General features: G+C 40.7%; 1 protein-coding gene across 1 annotated transcript; it reads right to left on the reverse strand.

Annotated features, from left to right (window-relative positions):
* Positions 1 to 802: 802 nt before the first annotated feature.
* On the reverse strand, positions 803 to 10292 carry fmc1 (formation of mitochondrial complex V assembly factor 1 homolog). Its single transcript, XM_021558074.3, has 2 exons — positions 10064 to 10292; positions 803 to 1373 (listed from the first exon to the last, which is right to left on the reverse strand). The coding sequence occupies exons 1-2, from the start codon at positions 10190 to 10192 to the stop codon at positions 1170 to 1172; spliced, it is 333 nt and encodes a 110-aa protein (XP_021413749.1). The 5' UTR covers positions 10193 to 10292; the 3' UTR covers positions 803 to 1169.
* Positions 10293 to 17176: the final 6884 nt, after the last annotated feature.

Genomic DNA, 17176 nt, shown 5'->3' on the forward strand with positions numbered 1-17176 from the left:
GTGTCACAGTGTGCTGCTTAGCTCTAGGGTCAATCTATTTCAACCCACACAGAAGACAATCTTAGTCACCGTGTAACAAATGGAATGGGGAGAGTTACGCAGATACATAGATTTAACTAAGAAAAGGGGATGAATAGAAGAGAATGAAGTCCAATAGGGGCACAGTTAACGACGAGGCTTTCTTTTTTTAACAATAATCCAGGATGAAAACATAGCAAAGGGCAAAGAACGAAAAAACAGTTCCCAGAAGCTAATACATGTTACTCTATAAAAAAAAATGGCAAAAGACTGCAGAGAAAAATGTAGTGGTTGGTAGAAATGCCAGTTGCCATGGACACAATGAAACAAATTAATCTGCCAGTACAAAGCAATACAACTCCTATCTGCTGTTTTCCATTGTGCTGGTAATACCCTTATAAAACGCCCACATGAGACAAAATAAAGCATATTGTTATACTTCTCTTATGTTGCATGCCCTAGCATTATCTAAGACCTTTCCTTCATTTCACTGTTGGCTGGTCTTCACACTGTTTAAACCACTGGCCAAAGGGTAGTGAAGAACAAAACATGTAAAATATCAAAGGCCACGCAATGATCCATCCATCTGATTTATCATACCCTCTTTGTAATGCTTAATATTTTAATTAACCAGGAATTTTAAATTGCCTGATGTCCTTTAAAATATACATAGGACTGAGTTCGTTATCATCGGTTTTATCTGCCGAGTATTAGTGCTTTACCTGAACATCATACGTTGCTCCAAGTAAACCTTACTGAATTGAGGTTAAAAGGGATATCATTATTTAATTGGTTATGTTTTATTAGCAGATAATTAGCAGCATACACATTGCAAGAAAAGTGCGATGTCATGGTGACCCGATAAAAGTGATTAATACTTTAATTGGCAGAATTTGTCCCATTGTATTTACAAAGATTTTAAATTACAGCCATCGTCTCAAGACAGACAAAGTGAGGAGTGGTGGGGAAAGCTGGGAATCACATATTTCTAATAGCTTTGATCCTCCCTTGTATAATCACAATTCACAGTCCTTGTTCGTTGCAGCCTTCATCTCTTCCTCTGTTTTGTGAAAGATCAAAATAGCATTAGGTCCAGCGTGATGATTTACAACCCTCTGATGTTGTACGAGAGTCTTCTCCCATCCCTTCTCTCACTTCTCCCAGCCCTTCCCTCCAGGCTGGGTGGGCAGCCTGAGCCCCACAATTCCTGCCATCTCCTCTGTGTCACGCTGCCCTTTCCCATGGTACATGTCGTAGAGAGCAATGTGTTGCCGGGTGGAGGTGAGCAGACAGAGGTAGCTGTGCGAAGCATGGAGGGCCTCCTCCTGAGCACGACAATATCTCTCCCCAGTGATCTAAAAAAATAAAATAAAAAAATGGGCAGAATTAAGATAAAAAGCATGTATAAACCATGCATAACAATGACACTAACATAGGACTAACGTCGCCATCTTGAAGGTGAATTTATGCAGCAATTACACTTGCAAATAAATACATTTACTAAAGAAATATAAAGTGCCGAGTGAATGTAAACACCCCCCTTGTCTTCACATTTTGCTGCCTTAAAATAACATCTAAAAAGGGATGTTTTTTAAAAAAAATGTATTTAATCCCTTTTACAATACTGTACAATTTCAAAGTGAAAGAAATGTATAGGACACTTTCCAAATTAATAAACAAATACAAGATATTTTGATTGTGTGTCTTCACACCCCAGAGTTAACCTCTGCGAGTAAGGCTAGTTTCCTGAATTTCCACCTGTCTGACTTACCCAAAGTAAACCGCATGTTACTCAGGCTCAGAAGCTAGGATATGCAAATAATTGGTAGAATTGGATAGAAAACTAAATGTCTGTGAGTATAACAGAACTGATATAGCAGGCGAAAACCCGGGGAAAATCAATCCGGAAAATGTGTTTTTGGAGCTCCGAATGACTTCCAATGCAATGCTATTGAAAGATCTAATTTCCACCTCCCAGATTGCAGTTCCTATGGCTTCCAGTAGATGTCAACATTCTTTATAAAAAGGTTTTAGGCTTGTTTTTTTTTGAAAAATGAAGTATTTGTAGTCTTTCGAAGTTGAGCGCCAGGGCAAAAGTAGTATTTTTGTGCCATGAACGCGGGTGTGCTCTTCGTTCTTTTCCTTTGCCATTGAACATGGCAATCTCCGTCTGAAATATTGTTTATTTAGATATTAGACAACCTGAGGATTAATAAAAACATCATTTGGACAAACTTTGCTGGTAACGTTTTGGAATCCTTTGTATGTATGTTGAAGGACTGGATTATTGAATTCAATGGCGCCAACTAAACTGCGTTTTTGGGATATAAAGAAGAACTTTATCGAACAAAATGACCATTCATTGTGTAGCTGGGACCCTTGGGATTGCAAACAGAGGAAGATCTTCAAAAGTGATTTATTTTATCGCTATTTGCTATTTCGTGATGCCTGTGCTGGTTTGGAAAATATGCTAACGTGAGGCGGGGTTCTCAGACAATCGAATGCAATACTTTCGCCATAAAGCCTTTTTGAAATCTGACAACGCAGTTCAATTACCAAGATTCTAAGCTAAAGAATCATGTATGACACTTGTATTTTCATGAATGTTTAATATTACGATTTTGTATTTGGCGCACTCTGATTTCACCGGATGTTGTCGAATTTGATCCCGCTAGCGGGATCTCCGCACTAAGAGGTTTAATATTGGTGGAAGCATCTTTGGCAACCATTACAGCTGTGAATAACTTTCATTAAGACTCTACCAACTTTGCACAACTCTTAAGGTAAAAATACTGCATAGCCATAGTTTTTAAAACAACATTTATCAAGCTCAGTAAATTTTGTTGTGAATCATTGCTGGACAGCAATATTTAAAATCTTAAATATGCTTATTTTTTTAATAAAAAAAAAATATCTAAAATCAGAGACAAGTCAGGACTGAGACTGGACCATTCAGGAACATCAACCACTTTTGAAAGCCATTCTGGTGTCTTTTGCATTAAAATGTTTATTTGTCCCACTGAAAAATAAAACTCTACTCCAGGGTTAGGTTTTCAGAAGACTGAGGTGGGTTTTTCTGTAGCTTTTTGCCTGGGCTGTGCTCCTTTCATATGTCTTTTGATCCTAAAACTTCTCAGTCCCTGCCGGTGACAAGCATACCCATAACATGATGTTGCCACCACAATACTTGAAAATAGAGATGGTTACACTTGTGACGCAACAGGAACCGGGATTAGTTGAACCAGGTAATGTTTTACCACTCCTCAATTGTCCAGTGTTGGTGATCACGTGCCCACTGGAGCCGCTTCTTCTTGTTTTAAGCTGATAGGAGTAGAACCCGGTGTGGATGTCTGCTGCAATAGCCCATCTGTGAAAATGAGGAGTATGTTGTGTAGATCTGTTGTGTAGATCTGTTGCGAGTTCCGAAATGCCGTTCTGCACACCACTGTTGTACTGTGCCGTTATTTTCCCGTTTGTGGCCCACATGTTAGCTTGCACGATTCTTGCCATTTTCCTTCAGCCTCTCATCATCAAGCTGTTTTTGCCCACAGGACTGCCGCAGACTGGATGTTTGTCGCTCCATTCTCTGTAAACCCTAGACACTGTCATGCGTGAAAAGCCCAGGAGGCCAGTCGCTTCTGAATTACTGGAACAGGTGTGCTTGGCACCGACGATTATAGCATGCTCAAAGTAGCTTAGGTCACTCGTTTTGCCAATTCTAACGTTCAATCAAACATTAAAATGAATGCTGTGATGCCTGTCTGCCTGCTTTATATAGCAACCCATGGCCACGTGACTCACTGTCTCTAGGGGGATAACCATTTTCTTGAACAGGGTGGTGTACCTAAAAAACTAGCAACTGAGTGCATGTAACCCAAAGAGTTGAAAACAGTCGGTAGAATCTTATTCCAAATGATTCACAGCTGCCCAAGGTGATTCCACCAAGTATTAACACAGGAGGTTGGAGACTTGTCCAACCCCCTGTTTTTTTTAATTCTTTCAATTTTAAAATGAGGAATAGGTTGTTAGATCTGTAGAAAAAAAATATTTTATCCATTGTTAGAATGAATTTTAAGCAGTAAAATGTGAACAAAGTTGAAGGAGGTGTAGACTTTCTAAAGAAGGGGATACCTAGTCAGTTACATTTCAGTTGAATGCGTTCATTTGTGCGTCTCCCGCATTTAACCCAACCACTGAATCAGAGGTGCGGGAGGCTGCCTTAATCGATGTCATCGGCGCCCGGGGAGCAGATGTTGGACACTGTATATTTTTGAGTACTTCAAATATACATATGATAACTATATGATAACAGAGTCTGGAATCAACAGGATCCTGAACAGCTTCTACTGCCAAGCCATAAGATTGCTGTTAGGTTCTAATTCACAGAGTAAACGGACACCATGAAAGCTCAAACCAAGTTTATTCTTCCCAGAGGATCAATACAGCTGCATTAGACAAAGGCATTGCATACACAAGCACTGATATTTAACCCTTCCTCTTTTTATTTTACCTTTATTTAACTAGGCAAGTCAGTTAAGAACAAATTCTTATTTTCAATGACGGCCTAGGAACAGTGGGTTAACTGCCTGTTCAGGGGCAGAACGACAGATTTGTACCTCGTCAGCTCGGGGATTCGAAATTTTCAGTTACTAGTCCAACGCTATAACCACTACCCTACCGCTACCCTGACGCCCTCTTACGCTGAGTCTCCTCCTACACATCTGAACAAACATTGCATCTTTATTGCTAGGCAGGAAACTAAGTGATACGGGCCAGAAACTTTTCTTTCTCCCGTAACGTGACCTGACCTCGACCCCGACCCTCTTCATCACTAATCCATGGCTCTCTCCCCTTATCAATGCCTACCATGTGATCGCTTTCCCTACACTCAGTACATTCCAAGCTTAATTGCACCCACTATATACTTTCTTCCTACAGATAACCATTAACATCTGGTGTAGCCCTTCTGCTATGGCACCCCTCCGGTCTTTACTACAACTAATGATTAATAACATTTAAAGTTCAGAAATCCAAACCTATCACTGCTAAATAGCTAATCAAATGGCAAGCCGGATTACCTGCATTGACCCTCCTTTGCACCAACTCTCTTACACCGACGATGCACACACTGGACTCTACCCACACACACTTACATCCCAACACACACTGACACTAGAACCAGACTTTCATACTCTCCACATAGCTGATGCTACTGCCTATTACCCATCGTATTGCTTAGTCACTTTACCCCTACCTATATGCAAGCTACCTCAATTACCTCTTACTCCTGCACATCAACTCGCTGGTACTACTTCCTGTATATAGCCATGTTATTATTTTTATTCACAGTGTATTTATTTCTCGTGTCAAAATGTAATTTGCATTTTCAAAAAAAAATCATCTTTCTCTCTACATTGTTGGAAACTGACCTGTTGTTCACAAAGCATGAGAAATTACATTTATTGGGAAAAAATGGCTAACTTTACGTTGTATACTACATCACATCTACTAACTAAAGAAGATGTAGTCGTTGGGGTCAGGGTAAATATATAGTCTACTACATGAAGAGAGGATCGTGTCCCATCTCATGGTTGGGCTATGGCCTTACCACTTTGCTGAGTATTCTTGGCCATTGTTTGAATGAAGCCTACATTTGTTAAGTTTATGAGTTTGAATGGTTGGTAACACAGTTGCCAAGAAGAAAGGAATGCTATGATTGATATAACAAGCCAATCTAATATTTTTTCCCAGGCCCACGGTTGCAAAAAAATCGCAAACACAAAGGAGGTATTTGGACATAAATGGACTTTACCACATGGTGTGCTTTTGCCGTAAATCTTTTTTGAAATCTGACACAGCGGTTGCATTAAGGAGAAATATATCTTTAATTCTATGCATAACACTTGTATCTTTTATCAACATTTATGATGAGTATTCCTGTAAATTGATGTGGCTCTCTGCAAAATCACAGGATGTTTTGCAGGCAAAACATTACGCGCCAATGTAAACTGAGATTTTTGGATATAAAAACTTTATCGATCAAAACATACATGTATTGTGTAACATGAAGTCCTATGAGTGCCATCTGATGAAGATCATCAAAGGTTAGTGACTAATTCTCTCTCTATTTCTGCTTTTTGTGACTCCTTTCTTTGGCTGGAAAATGGCTGTTTTTTGTGACTAGGCGCTGACCTAACATAATCGCATGGTATGCTTTCGTCGTAAAGCCTTTTTGAAATCGGAGACTGTGGTGGGATTAACAACAAGTTTATCTTTAAAATTGTGTATAATACTTGTATGTTTGAGGAATTTTAATTATGAGATTTCAGTTGTTTGAATTTGGCACCCTGCACCTTTTACGACTAGGGGGTGATATTTTAATTTTTGGATGAAAAACGTTCCCGTTTTAAACAAGATATTTTGCCACGAAAAGATGCTCGATTATGCATATAATTGACAGCTTTGGATAGAAAACACTGACGTTTCCAAAAGTGCAAAGATATTGTCTGTGAGTGCAACAGAACTGATGTTACAGGCGAAACCCAGATAAAAATCCAAACAGGAAGTGCCGCATTTTTTCAAACCGCCTCATTCCAATGACTCCTTATATGGCTGCGAATGAGCTACGAATGAGCTTACGTTTTCTATGTATTCCCCAAGGTGTCTACAGCATTGTGACGTCTTTTTACGCATTTCTGTTGAAGAATAGCCGTAAGGGACCACATTTAGCAAGTGGTCACCTGATGTCTCCCGCAGAAAATCTTGCGTAAAATACTGAGGTAGCCATTTTTCCAATCGCTGCTTATGAGAAACCAATTGCCTCGACGGATATATATGTTAAAAACACCTTGAGGATTGATTCTAAACAACGTTTGCCATGTTTCTGTCGATATTATGGAGCTAATTTGGAAAAAAGTTCAGCGTTGTAGTGATAGCATTTTCCGGTCGATTTCTCAGCCAAGCATGATGAACAAACGGGAGCTATTTCGCCTACAAAAATAATATTTTTTGAAAAAAGGAACATTTGCTATCTAACTGGGAGTCTCCTGAGTGAAAACATCTGAAGTTCTTCAAAGGTAAATGATTTAATTTGATTGCTTTTCTTATTTTCGTGAAAATGTTGCCTGCTGCCAGCAGAGCCTAGCATAGCATTATGCCATGATAAACTTACACAAATGCTTGTCTAGCGTTGGCTGTAACGCATCTTTTGAAAATCTGAAATGACAGTGTGATTAACAAAAGGCTAAGCTGTGTCTCAATATATTTAATTTGTGATTTTCATGAATAGGACAATTTTCTAGGGGTATTTATGTCTGCTGCGTTATGCTAATTCGTTTGAGGCTATGATTACGCTCCCGGATCCGGGATTGCTAGTCACAAGAAGTTTTAACGTGATTTCAGCCGTAAGAAGTAGAGGTCGACCGATTATGATTTTTCAATGCCGATACCGATTTTAAAAAAAATTTGAAAATGTATTTGTAATAATGACAATTACAACAATAGTGAATTAACACTTATTTTAACTTAATATAATACATCAATAAAATAAATTTAGCCTCAAGTAGATAATGAAACATGTTAAATTTGGTTTAAATAATGCAAAAACAAAGTGTTGGAGAAGAACGTAAAAGTGCAATATGTGCTATGTAAGAAAGCTAACATTTCAGTTCCTTGCATAGAACATGAGAACATTTGAAAGCTGGTGGTTCCTTTTAACAATATTCCCAGGTAAGAAGTTTTAGGTTGTAGTTATTATAGGACTATTTCCCTCTATACCATTTGTATTTCATTAACCTTTGACTATTGGATGTTCTTATAGGCACTTTAGTATTGCCATGTTTGTGGACATTATGGATATTATTTGGAATTTTCGTCTGCGTTGTCGTGACCGCTCTTTCCTGTGGATTTCTGAACATAACGCGACAAACAAACAGAGGTATTTTGGATATAAAAATAATCTTTATGGAACAAAAGGAACATTTGTTGTGTAACTGGGAGTCTCGTGAGTGAAAACATCCGAAGATCAAAGGTAAACGATTAATTTGATTGCTTTTCTGATTTGTGACCAAGTTACCGGATGCTAAGTGTACTTAATGTTTTGTCATGCGATTGATAAAACTTACAAACGCTTGGATTGCTTTCGCTGGAAAGCATAATTTCAAAATCTGAGATGACAGGTGGATTAACAAAAGGCTAAACTGTGTTTTGCAATATTGCACTTGTGATTTCATGAATATGAATATTTTTTTGCAATATTATTTGACTGTGGCGTTATGCTATTCAGCGGTTGCTGATGACAATTATCCCGCTTAAGGGATGGGTAGCGTCAAGAAGTTAACCCTGTTGCCCAAGGCTAACGTTATAAGCAGCCAGCTAGCTTCATCTGGCTAGTGAGTCTCAACTGCTGGGTTATGTGTTGTGTAGCTAGCCACAATAAGGATTAGGCACAATAGTGGAATTAGCGGTTTGCCTTCAAAATTAAAGTATGGCATAATTATACTATTTGTATTAATTTACATCATTGTCAATGACATACTTTTATTTTGAAGGCTAACCGCAAAGTCCACTATTGTGGCTCAATCCTTATCGTGGCTAGCTTCACATAGATGGGTTCAACCACCATTAATCAAATAAGAACTGTCTTATAAATTATGGTTATTTTAGATGATGAAACAGATCTCGTTTTGCTATGTTTTTGGGGAAGAACATTGTTTGCATTCATGAGCTAGCTAGCTTTTTTTTTTATGACCAGCACTGTAGGTGTGCGAGACAACTTTACCAGCATCATAGCATCGATGAGTCGTTGTGACATATGAAATACGAGTGATAGTGTAATCAATGTGTAATAACGTGTAATAACTACGTTAAAAAATGTATGAATATGTTCAATTATTATGTGACGTGCAGACAAATTCAGGTCCTGATTGGTCAAATAGTGCTATTTGACGTGTATAATTTTTTGACACGCGTTCCATAGAAATCCTGGTTGAGAATGAAACGACTGAACAAATGAACCATGAAACAGCACAGCAAGTAAGTGAAAGAAATAGGTTTTGATTATGTTTGACTGGTAATGGGGACACACGTAAATGCCAACAAAATAACTTTTTGGTCAGTGTGTGTGTAACCTTTATTTAATTAGGCAAGCCAGTTAAGAACAAATTCTTATTTACAATGATGGCCTATCCTGGACGACGCTGGGCCAATTGTGTGCCGCCCTATGGGACTCCCAATCACGTCCGGATGTGATACAGCCTGGATTCAAACCAGGGACTGTAATGACACCTCTTGCACTGAGATGCAGTGCCTTAGACCACCGCGTCCATGTGTGTGTTTTAACTATTTAACTGTACTGGAATGCTTAAAATGGCGCAAACATTTTAAATATCAGTTCTCTGTATCGTTTTCTTTTGGCAAGGAAAATATCGGATAATGGGCCAAAAATTTCATATCGGTGCATCGCTAAATTAAATGTGAAATATTTTGGCCTGCTGTTATTTTCAATTTGTTACCTAGTTGTTATCCTGCCTTTTCAGGTACCCCAAAGCTCTCTAAAGCGTCTGCTGTTGAGAATCACTGTACATTTCTGCACTGCTGCAGCAACTGAACATTGACAATGGTTATTTATGAATTTCATGCCGGTAGTTCTGCAATATCTAGGCCTAATAATAGTGCATAGGAGGAAAAGTATCACTAATGTTAACGTTAAGACACAGGCTCGTGACGGTCACCTTGGCTTGGTTAGCCAGCCAAGTTACTAGTAACGTTAGGGCCAATGATACTAACCCGGTGCTGCCATTGGATAACGTTAGTTTATCGCTGTAATTCAGCAAATTAGTCCCATAACAAAGTCACCAATGCAGCTTATTCTTGAAGATAACCCGTTCCAGGATGGCTAAATTGTGGTTGGGGTCGCGAACACATTTTTAACCACGGAAATCTAGCTAAGTTAGCTACATTAGCTTACGTTACCATGGTGGATAGATGTCGTGGTTTCATTAAAGTTGTAGCTAGCTAACCTCATTTACTCATCAACATAACTTACCTGGTTTTTACGGAATTGGTCTAAAACATAATTGTATGCCAAAGATTGTTTGTATTCCGGTCCTTTAATCGCTCGTATCTCCCTCAGGATCCCCCGGCAAAGGCGTAGAGGTGAAGACAACGACGCCATGTTGGACTGGCTTGTTTGGGTGCGCACCAATTATACATAAATCATTCGTGCTCACCTACTACCAGGAGCACAAATAATGACATCACTTTCGTATAGTAATAATTAAAACCTTCAAAATAAAAGCCCACGTTTCAAACCATTGCAATGTCGATAACTCATTCAAAAGATGTTACACTCAGTGGACAGTTTATTAGGTACACTCATCTAGTACCGGGTCGGACCCTCCTTTGCCTTGAGAACATCCGGAATTCTTTGTGGGCATGGATTCAAGGTGTCAAATCCAATGTATTTGTCAAATGCGCCCAATACAACAGATGTTGACCTTACCGTGAAATGCTTACTTGCAAGCCCTTTACCAACAATGCAGAGTTTCAAAAAAGTAAATAGGAAAATGTGTTAAATAAACTAAAGGAAAAATAGTAACAGAATAAAATTAAAATAACGATGCTTTATATGAGAGGTACCAAGTCAATGTGCAGGGGTACGTACGGGTTAGTCGAGGTATTTTAGATCATATGTACATGTAGGTAGAGTTAAAGTTACTATGCATAGATAATAGACAGAGAGTAGCAGCAGCGTACAGTATGTGAAGGAATGTGAATGTGTGTGCATGTGGCGTCAATATACATGAGTGTGTGTGTTTGTGTGTGTGTTGGATTGTCAGTGTAGTATGTGTGAGTGTGTGATTAGAGTCCTGTGAGTGTACATCAAGCCTGTGCAAGAGAGTCAGTGCAAAAAAATATGAATAAATAATAAAATAATGGGGTCATTGCAAATAGTCCAGGTAGCCATTTGATTAACTGTTCTGCAGTCTTATGGATTGGGGATAGAAGATGTTAAGAAGCCTTTTGGTCCCAGACTTGGCGCTCTGGTACCACTTGCAGTGTGTTAGCAGAGAGAACAGTCTATGACTTGGGTGGCTGAAGTCTTTGACAGTTTTTAGGGCCTTCCTCTGACACCGCCTAGTATAGAAGCAGTTGCCATATCAAGTGGTGATGCAACCAGTCAGGATGCTCTCGATGGAGCAGCTGTAGAACTTTTTGAGGATCTGAGGACCCCATGCCAAATCTTTTCAGCCATATTGTTGTGCCCTCTTCACAACTGTTTTGGTGTGTTTGGACCATGATAGGTCCTTAGTGATATGGACACCAAGGAACTTGAAAGTCTCGACCCGCTCCACTACAGCCCCGTCGATGTGAAAGGGGGCATGCTCGGCCCAACTTTTCCTGTAGTCTATGGCACCACACTGCCAGGTCTCTGACCCCCTCCTATTAGCTGTCTCATCATTTTTGGTGATCAGTCCTACCACAGTTGTGCCTGGCCACGCAGTCGTGGGCAAACAGGGGCCCCCGTGTTGAGGGTAAGCATGGCGGATGTGTAGTTGCCTACCCTCACCTCCTGGGGTCGGCCCATCAGGAAGTCCAGGATCCAGTTGCAGAGGGAGGTGTTCAGTCCCAGGGTCCTTAGCTTAGTGATGAGCTTTAAGGGCAATGGTGTTGAACAGCATTCTCACGTAGGTGTTCCTTTTGTCCAGGTGAGAAAGGGCAGTGTGGAGTGCAATAGAGATTGCGTCATTTGTGGATCTGTTGGGCTTGTATGAGGAATTGGAGTGGGTTTAGGGTTTCTGGGATGATGGTGTTAATGTGAGCCATGCCCACCTTTTCAAAGTATTTCATGGCTACAGATGTGAGTGCCACGGGGCGGTAGTCACTTAGGCAGGTTACCTCGGCTTTCTTTGGCACAGGGTGGTCTGCTTAAAACATATAGGTATGACAGACTGGGTCAGGGAGAGGTTGAAAATGCAAGTGAAGACACTTGCCAGCTGGTCAGTGCATGTTCTGAGTACACGTCCTGGTAATCCATCTGGCCATGTGACCTTGTGAATGTTTTTTTTAATTTTTTGGAATTTTTACCCCTTTTTCTCCCCAATTTCGTGGTATCCAATTGTTGTAGTAGCTACTATCTTGTCTCATCGCTACAACTTCCGTACGGGCTCGGGAGAGACGAAGGTTGAAAGTCATGCGTCCTCCGATACACAACCCAACCAGCCGCACTGCTTCTTAACACAGCGCGCATCCAACCCGGAAGCCAGCCGCACCAATGTGTCGGAGGAAATACTGTGCACCTGGCAACCTTGGTTAGCGCGCACTGCGCCCGGCCCGCCACAGGAGTCGCTGGTGCGCGATGAGACAAGGACATCCCTACCGACCAAGCCCTCCCTAACCCGGACGACGCTAGGCCAATTGTGCGTCGCCCCACGGACCTCCCGGTCGCGGCCGGTTACGACAGAGCCTGGGCACGAACCCAGGGACTCTGATGGCACAGCTGGCGCTGCAGTACAGCGCCCTTAACCACAGCGCCACCCGGGAGGCCCGACCTTGTGAATGTTAACCTGTTTTAAAAGGTCTTACTCACATTGGCTATGGAGAGCGTGATCACACAGTCATCCAGAACAGCTGGTGCTGTCATGGATGATTCAGTGTTGCTTTCATCAAAACGAGCATAGAAGCATTTAGCTCACTTCACTGGGCAGCTCTCGGCTGGGTTTCCCTTTGTAATCTGTGATAGTTTGCAAGCCCTGCCACATCCAATGAGCGTCAGAGCCGGTGTAGTAGGATTCGATCTTAGTCCTGTACTGAAGCTTTGCCTGTTTGATGGTTCATCAGAGGGTGTAGGGGGATTTCTTATAAGTGCCCAGATTAGTGTCCCGCTCCTTGAAAGCGGCAGCTCTAGCCTTTAGCTCTGTGCAGATGTTGACTGTAATCCATATCAATGCACTTATTAATGAAGCCGGTGACCGATGTGGTTTACTCCTCAATGCCATCGGATGAATTCTGGAACATATTCCAGCCTGTGCTAGTGAAACAGTCCTGTAGCTTAGCATCCGCTTCATCAGACCACTTCAGGTTTGAGCGCATCACTTTGAGTTTTTGCTTGTAAGCAGAGTTATGGTCAGATTTGCCAAATGGAGGGCGAGGGAGAGCTTTGTAGAGTAAAGGTGATCTAGAGTTTATTTTTTCCTCTAGATGCACGTCACATGCTGGTAAAAATGGATTGAAACAGATTTCCGTTTTCCTGCATTAAATCACCAGCCACTAGGAGTCCTCTGGATGAGCATTTTCTTGTTTGCTTATGGCCTTATACAGCTCATTGAGTGCGCTCTTAGTGCCAGCATCGGTTTGTGATGGTAAATAGACAGTTACTAAGTATATACAGTTGAAGTCGGAAGTTTACATACACCTTAGCCAAATACATATAAACTCAGTTGACAATTCCTGACATTTAATCCAAGTAAAAATTCCCTGTTTTAGGTCAGTTAGGATCACCACCTTATATTAAGAATGTGAAATGTCAGAATAATAGTAGAGAGAATGATTTATTTCAGCTTTAATTTCTTTCATCACATTCCCAGTGGGTCAGAGGTTTACATACACTCAATTAGTATTTGGTAGCATTGCCTTTAAATTGTTTAACTTGGGTCAAATGTTTCGGGTAGCCTTCCACAAGCTTCCCACAATAAGTTGGGTGAATTTTGGCCCATTCCTCCTGACAGAGCTGGTGTAATGGAGTCAGGTTTGTAGGAAACTTGCTATCGCAAGCTTTTTCAGTTCTGCCCACAAATGTTATATTGGATTGAGGTCAGTGCTTTGTGATGGCCACTCCAATACCTTGACTTTGTTGTCCTTAAGCCATTTTGCCACAACTTTGGAAGCATGCTAGGGTTCATTTTCCATTTGGAAGACCCATTTGCGACCAAGCTTTAACTTCCTGACAGATGTCTTGAGATGTTGCTTCAATACAGTGCCTTGCGAAAGTATTCGGCCCCCTTGAACTTTGCGACCTTTTGCCACATTTCAGGCTTCAAACATAAAGATATAAAACTGTATTTTTTTGTGAAGAATCAACAACAAGTGGGACACAATCATGAAGTGGAACGACATTTATTGGATATTTCAAACTTTTTTAACAAATCAAAAACTGAAAAATTGGGCGTGCAAAATTATTTTTGATTTGTTAAAAAAGTTTGAAATATCCAATAATGTCGTTCCACTTCATGATTGTGTCCCACTTGTTGTTGATTCTTCACAAAAAATACAGTTTTATATCTTTATGTTTGAAGCCTGAAATGTGGCAAAAGGTCGCAAAGTTCAAGGGGGCCGAATACTTTTGCAAGGCACTGTAAGCATAATCATTTATTATAATACATCAAACAGCCCCTATCATGACCCCTAGGTGAACCCCTGACATTTCCCCCTTTGAGACAAATTAGTCTCACAGCTTCAATCCTAATATTCTCCTCTGAATTCAAATAGATTAGGCAAATCCCCTGGATCCATTTGATCCCAGGGATGGCCTGCTAAAGGGAGAAACAACTCCTGAGGTTCCTGGATTGCTGGTGGGGTGAGTCTGTCTATACTCCCATTCCTCATGAGTCCTGGGAAGAACCACACGAGTTGAATAAACAAATGGGATTAAGAGAAACCAGAAATGCACCAGTATCATCTTCAGCACAATTTGTATCAGCTTCAACCAACATCATCATTCCAGCATGTTCAAGAGCAGTTAGTCATTTTCTTAAAAATATAAACAGTAACCAAAATTACCAAACCTCCTACAAGTATAGGAGTAAACAATAAAAACAAAGTCAACATAACTTTTCCCATCGCATTTCCAAATGTAGCATTAAACCAGTCACCAATTTTGTTAGATGGAAAACCTTTTTATCCCTAACAATCTTTTTGTAGGAGTTCAAAATTTCCAATTCACTATTCCGGTCGTTTATGAACCCCTCGACCATGCATGTGATTTACTCCAAGTTTACACACGGGGCATTTTCATAGTTTTTTTTAAAAGCCTTTGGCTTTCAACACTACATGATTGTCTTTAGTCCTAAAAGCATATATTTTGGGACCACAGGAGGACCACTCTGTGATATGGTCCCCATCTTCGAGTTCACTCGTTAAACCACTCAGATAGTTGCTAAGAGGGGGGTTCCAATCACCTGGTTTGCTTACATAGACCACAGAGCCTGAGTCATGATAAAGAACACGCCTCTGCAACTGTTCCATGAGCGTGTACAGTTCATGTCGACCATAGGCCGTGGTAAATGCTGCAAGAAACACATTTACATTACCCGGGGGTAGAACCCACTTCTTGTCTCCATTGCACCAGGGCAATGTCTTGACTCAAGAATGAAAAATGTGAAATTTCGTATTGGTCCGAAAAAAAAACAAATTCCAAAAATTCTTTGGGGTCTTTAATGATCGACATTGTTAGCATATTGCTTCTCTGGGATAGTTTGCCCCAAAGCGAGTTTAAATACAATTGACAGATTTATTTTGGTTTTGTTGACCTCTATTCTGTCAGGTATACCTTCTCGGTCGTGATAGTCCTGAATGTATTTGTCTTTGCGCTCGTGATCTGTGACTGATGCAAGCAAATGGCATCAGGGTATCCTGCATCTCAAGAAGGTCTTGATGTACTCTTTAAAAAAAAAAAAAAAAGTGAGTGTCTGATTTCCTGGAAAAGTTCCACACTTCAAAGATTTTGGCCACACGATACCCCTTCTCTAGAGCCTTAGAGAATTCAACGGACACCCGTCAGGGCTCTTTCTTGATCACAAGACTTTTCCTGGTTGTTGTTTTTACTGTAGGTGCGACAAAGGGGAAAGAAAAGTGTTTCTTGAGGTCCCTTAAGGCAACACTGGCAGAAACAAACCCTGGGGAGGGTAAACCGTTGCTTTAATCAGACCAAAATAGTTTTGGGGTAAGTCAAAGTCACAGTGAATCATTTCAGGATGACCCATAGGATAGCAAGAGGAACTCATCACATGAGGATAAAGGGATGTAAAATCTACATGTCCTATTGTCTCGTCGGGTTGCGCTACATACCATAATGTCAAAGCATTGGTACGACTTCCATACAAGGCCTGTCGGGGTTCCTAGTGTTCTGACGTGTCAAAGCTGGAAAGGAAAGCTCGAAAATGAGGATTAGACTTTTTGAGTTCGGTCCACTCATGCTCCCACATCACATTCACTTTCAACCCATAAGTAGCCTGTAAAGATTCCAATTTGTCTTGGAACTCCTGGTACATATCCCCAAAAGTATTTTGGGTTAAGAAACACATGGCCTGGGGCACAAAGCAAGATTTACAACCGTGGAAGAAATACCCGTTGTACTCAAACACTGTCTCAACACCGTCAATCTGTGTATCCATCTACGTGATATGGCCCAACAGTCTTCTCCCCTCTATTCAAAGCATGTTGAATAAAAATGTTTTTTTTTATCCTGGGCCAAGTACTCCAACTATTGAATGGACCAGCTAGAGTATGACTTGAATTGGCGTCAGTAGTTGTCGGGCAATGGAATAGCTATAGATGCTGGAGGTAAAAAGTGTATACGATTGGTTTTCATACATGCCGATGAAATAGTGGGACAACTCCAGGGGTCAATGCCTGCATCTTTGATTACCACTTCTCTGAATTTGAGGCATCCTTCACGAAGTATAACCACATTGTCACAGTATGACTCAATCTCTTTATGGAAATCAAAATGTGTTATGACATATTGTCTCATACCATACTATCATGAATCTCTCTCGCTCTTTGGGAGACATTTGATCACACCCGTACATTTCGGGGCTGGGATAAGATCCAATATAATGTAGATTCTCCTCAGATGTGAAGAAATGAGGAAACCAACCTTCCACAGAGTTTTCAAAACCCAAGGCCTCTGGCATTTGAGCCAATCTCATGGGTAAGAAACTTAAACTGTCAATGTATCTCTGGTTGAAGGCGGGGTCTACAAAACACAGGATTTTACTACCTTGCGCTCTGACACTGGGTGCAACGCCTTGTTGTATCAGGGGGTTCAAAAGAAGATAGGCTCTAGAATTGAAAGCTATAAATGTGAAGTTTCTGTACTAGGGTTTTCTGAAGTGTTTTAGAAAGAGTAGTGCACAATTGGGCCCCTCTGCCGACCACT

The sequence above is a fragment of the Oncorhynchus mykiss genome, chromosome 13 (assembly GCF_057628025.1).
Source record: "Oncorhynchus mykiss isolate SJ-2025 chromosome 13, ASM5762802v1, whole genome shotgun sequence".
Taxonomy (NCBI): domain Eukaryota; kingdom Metazoa; phylum Chordata; class Actinopteri; order Salmoniformes; family Salmonidae; genus Oncorhynchus; species Oncorhynchus mykiss.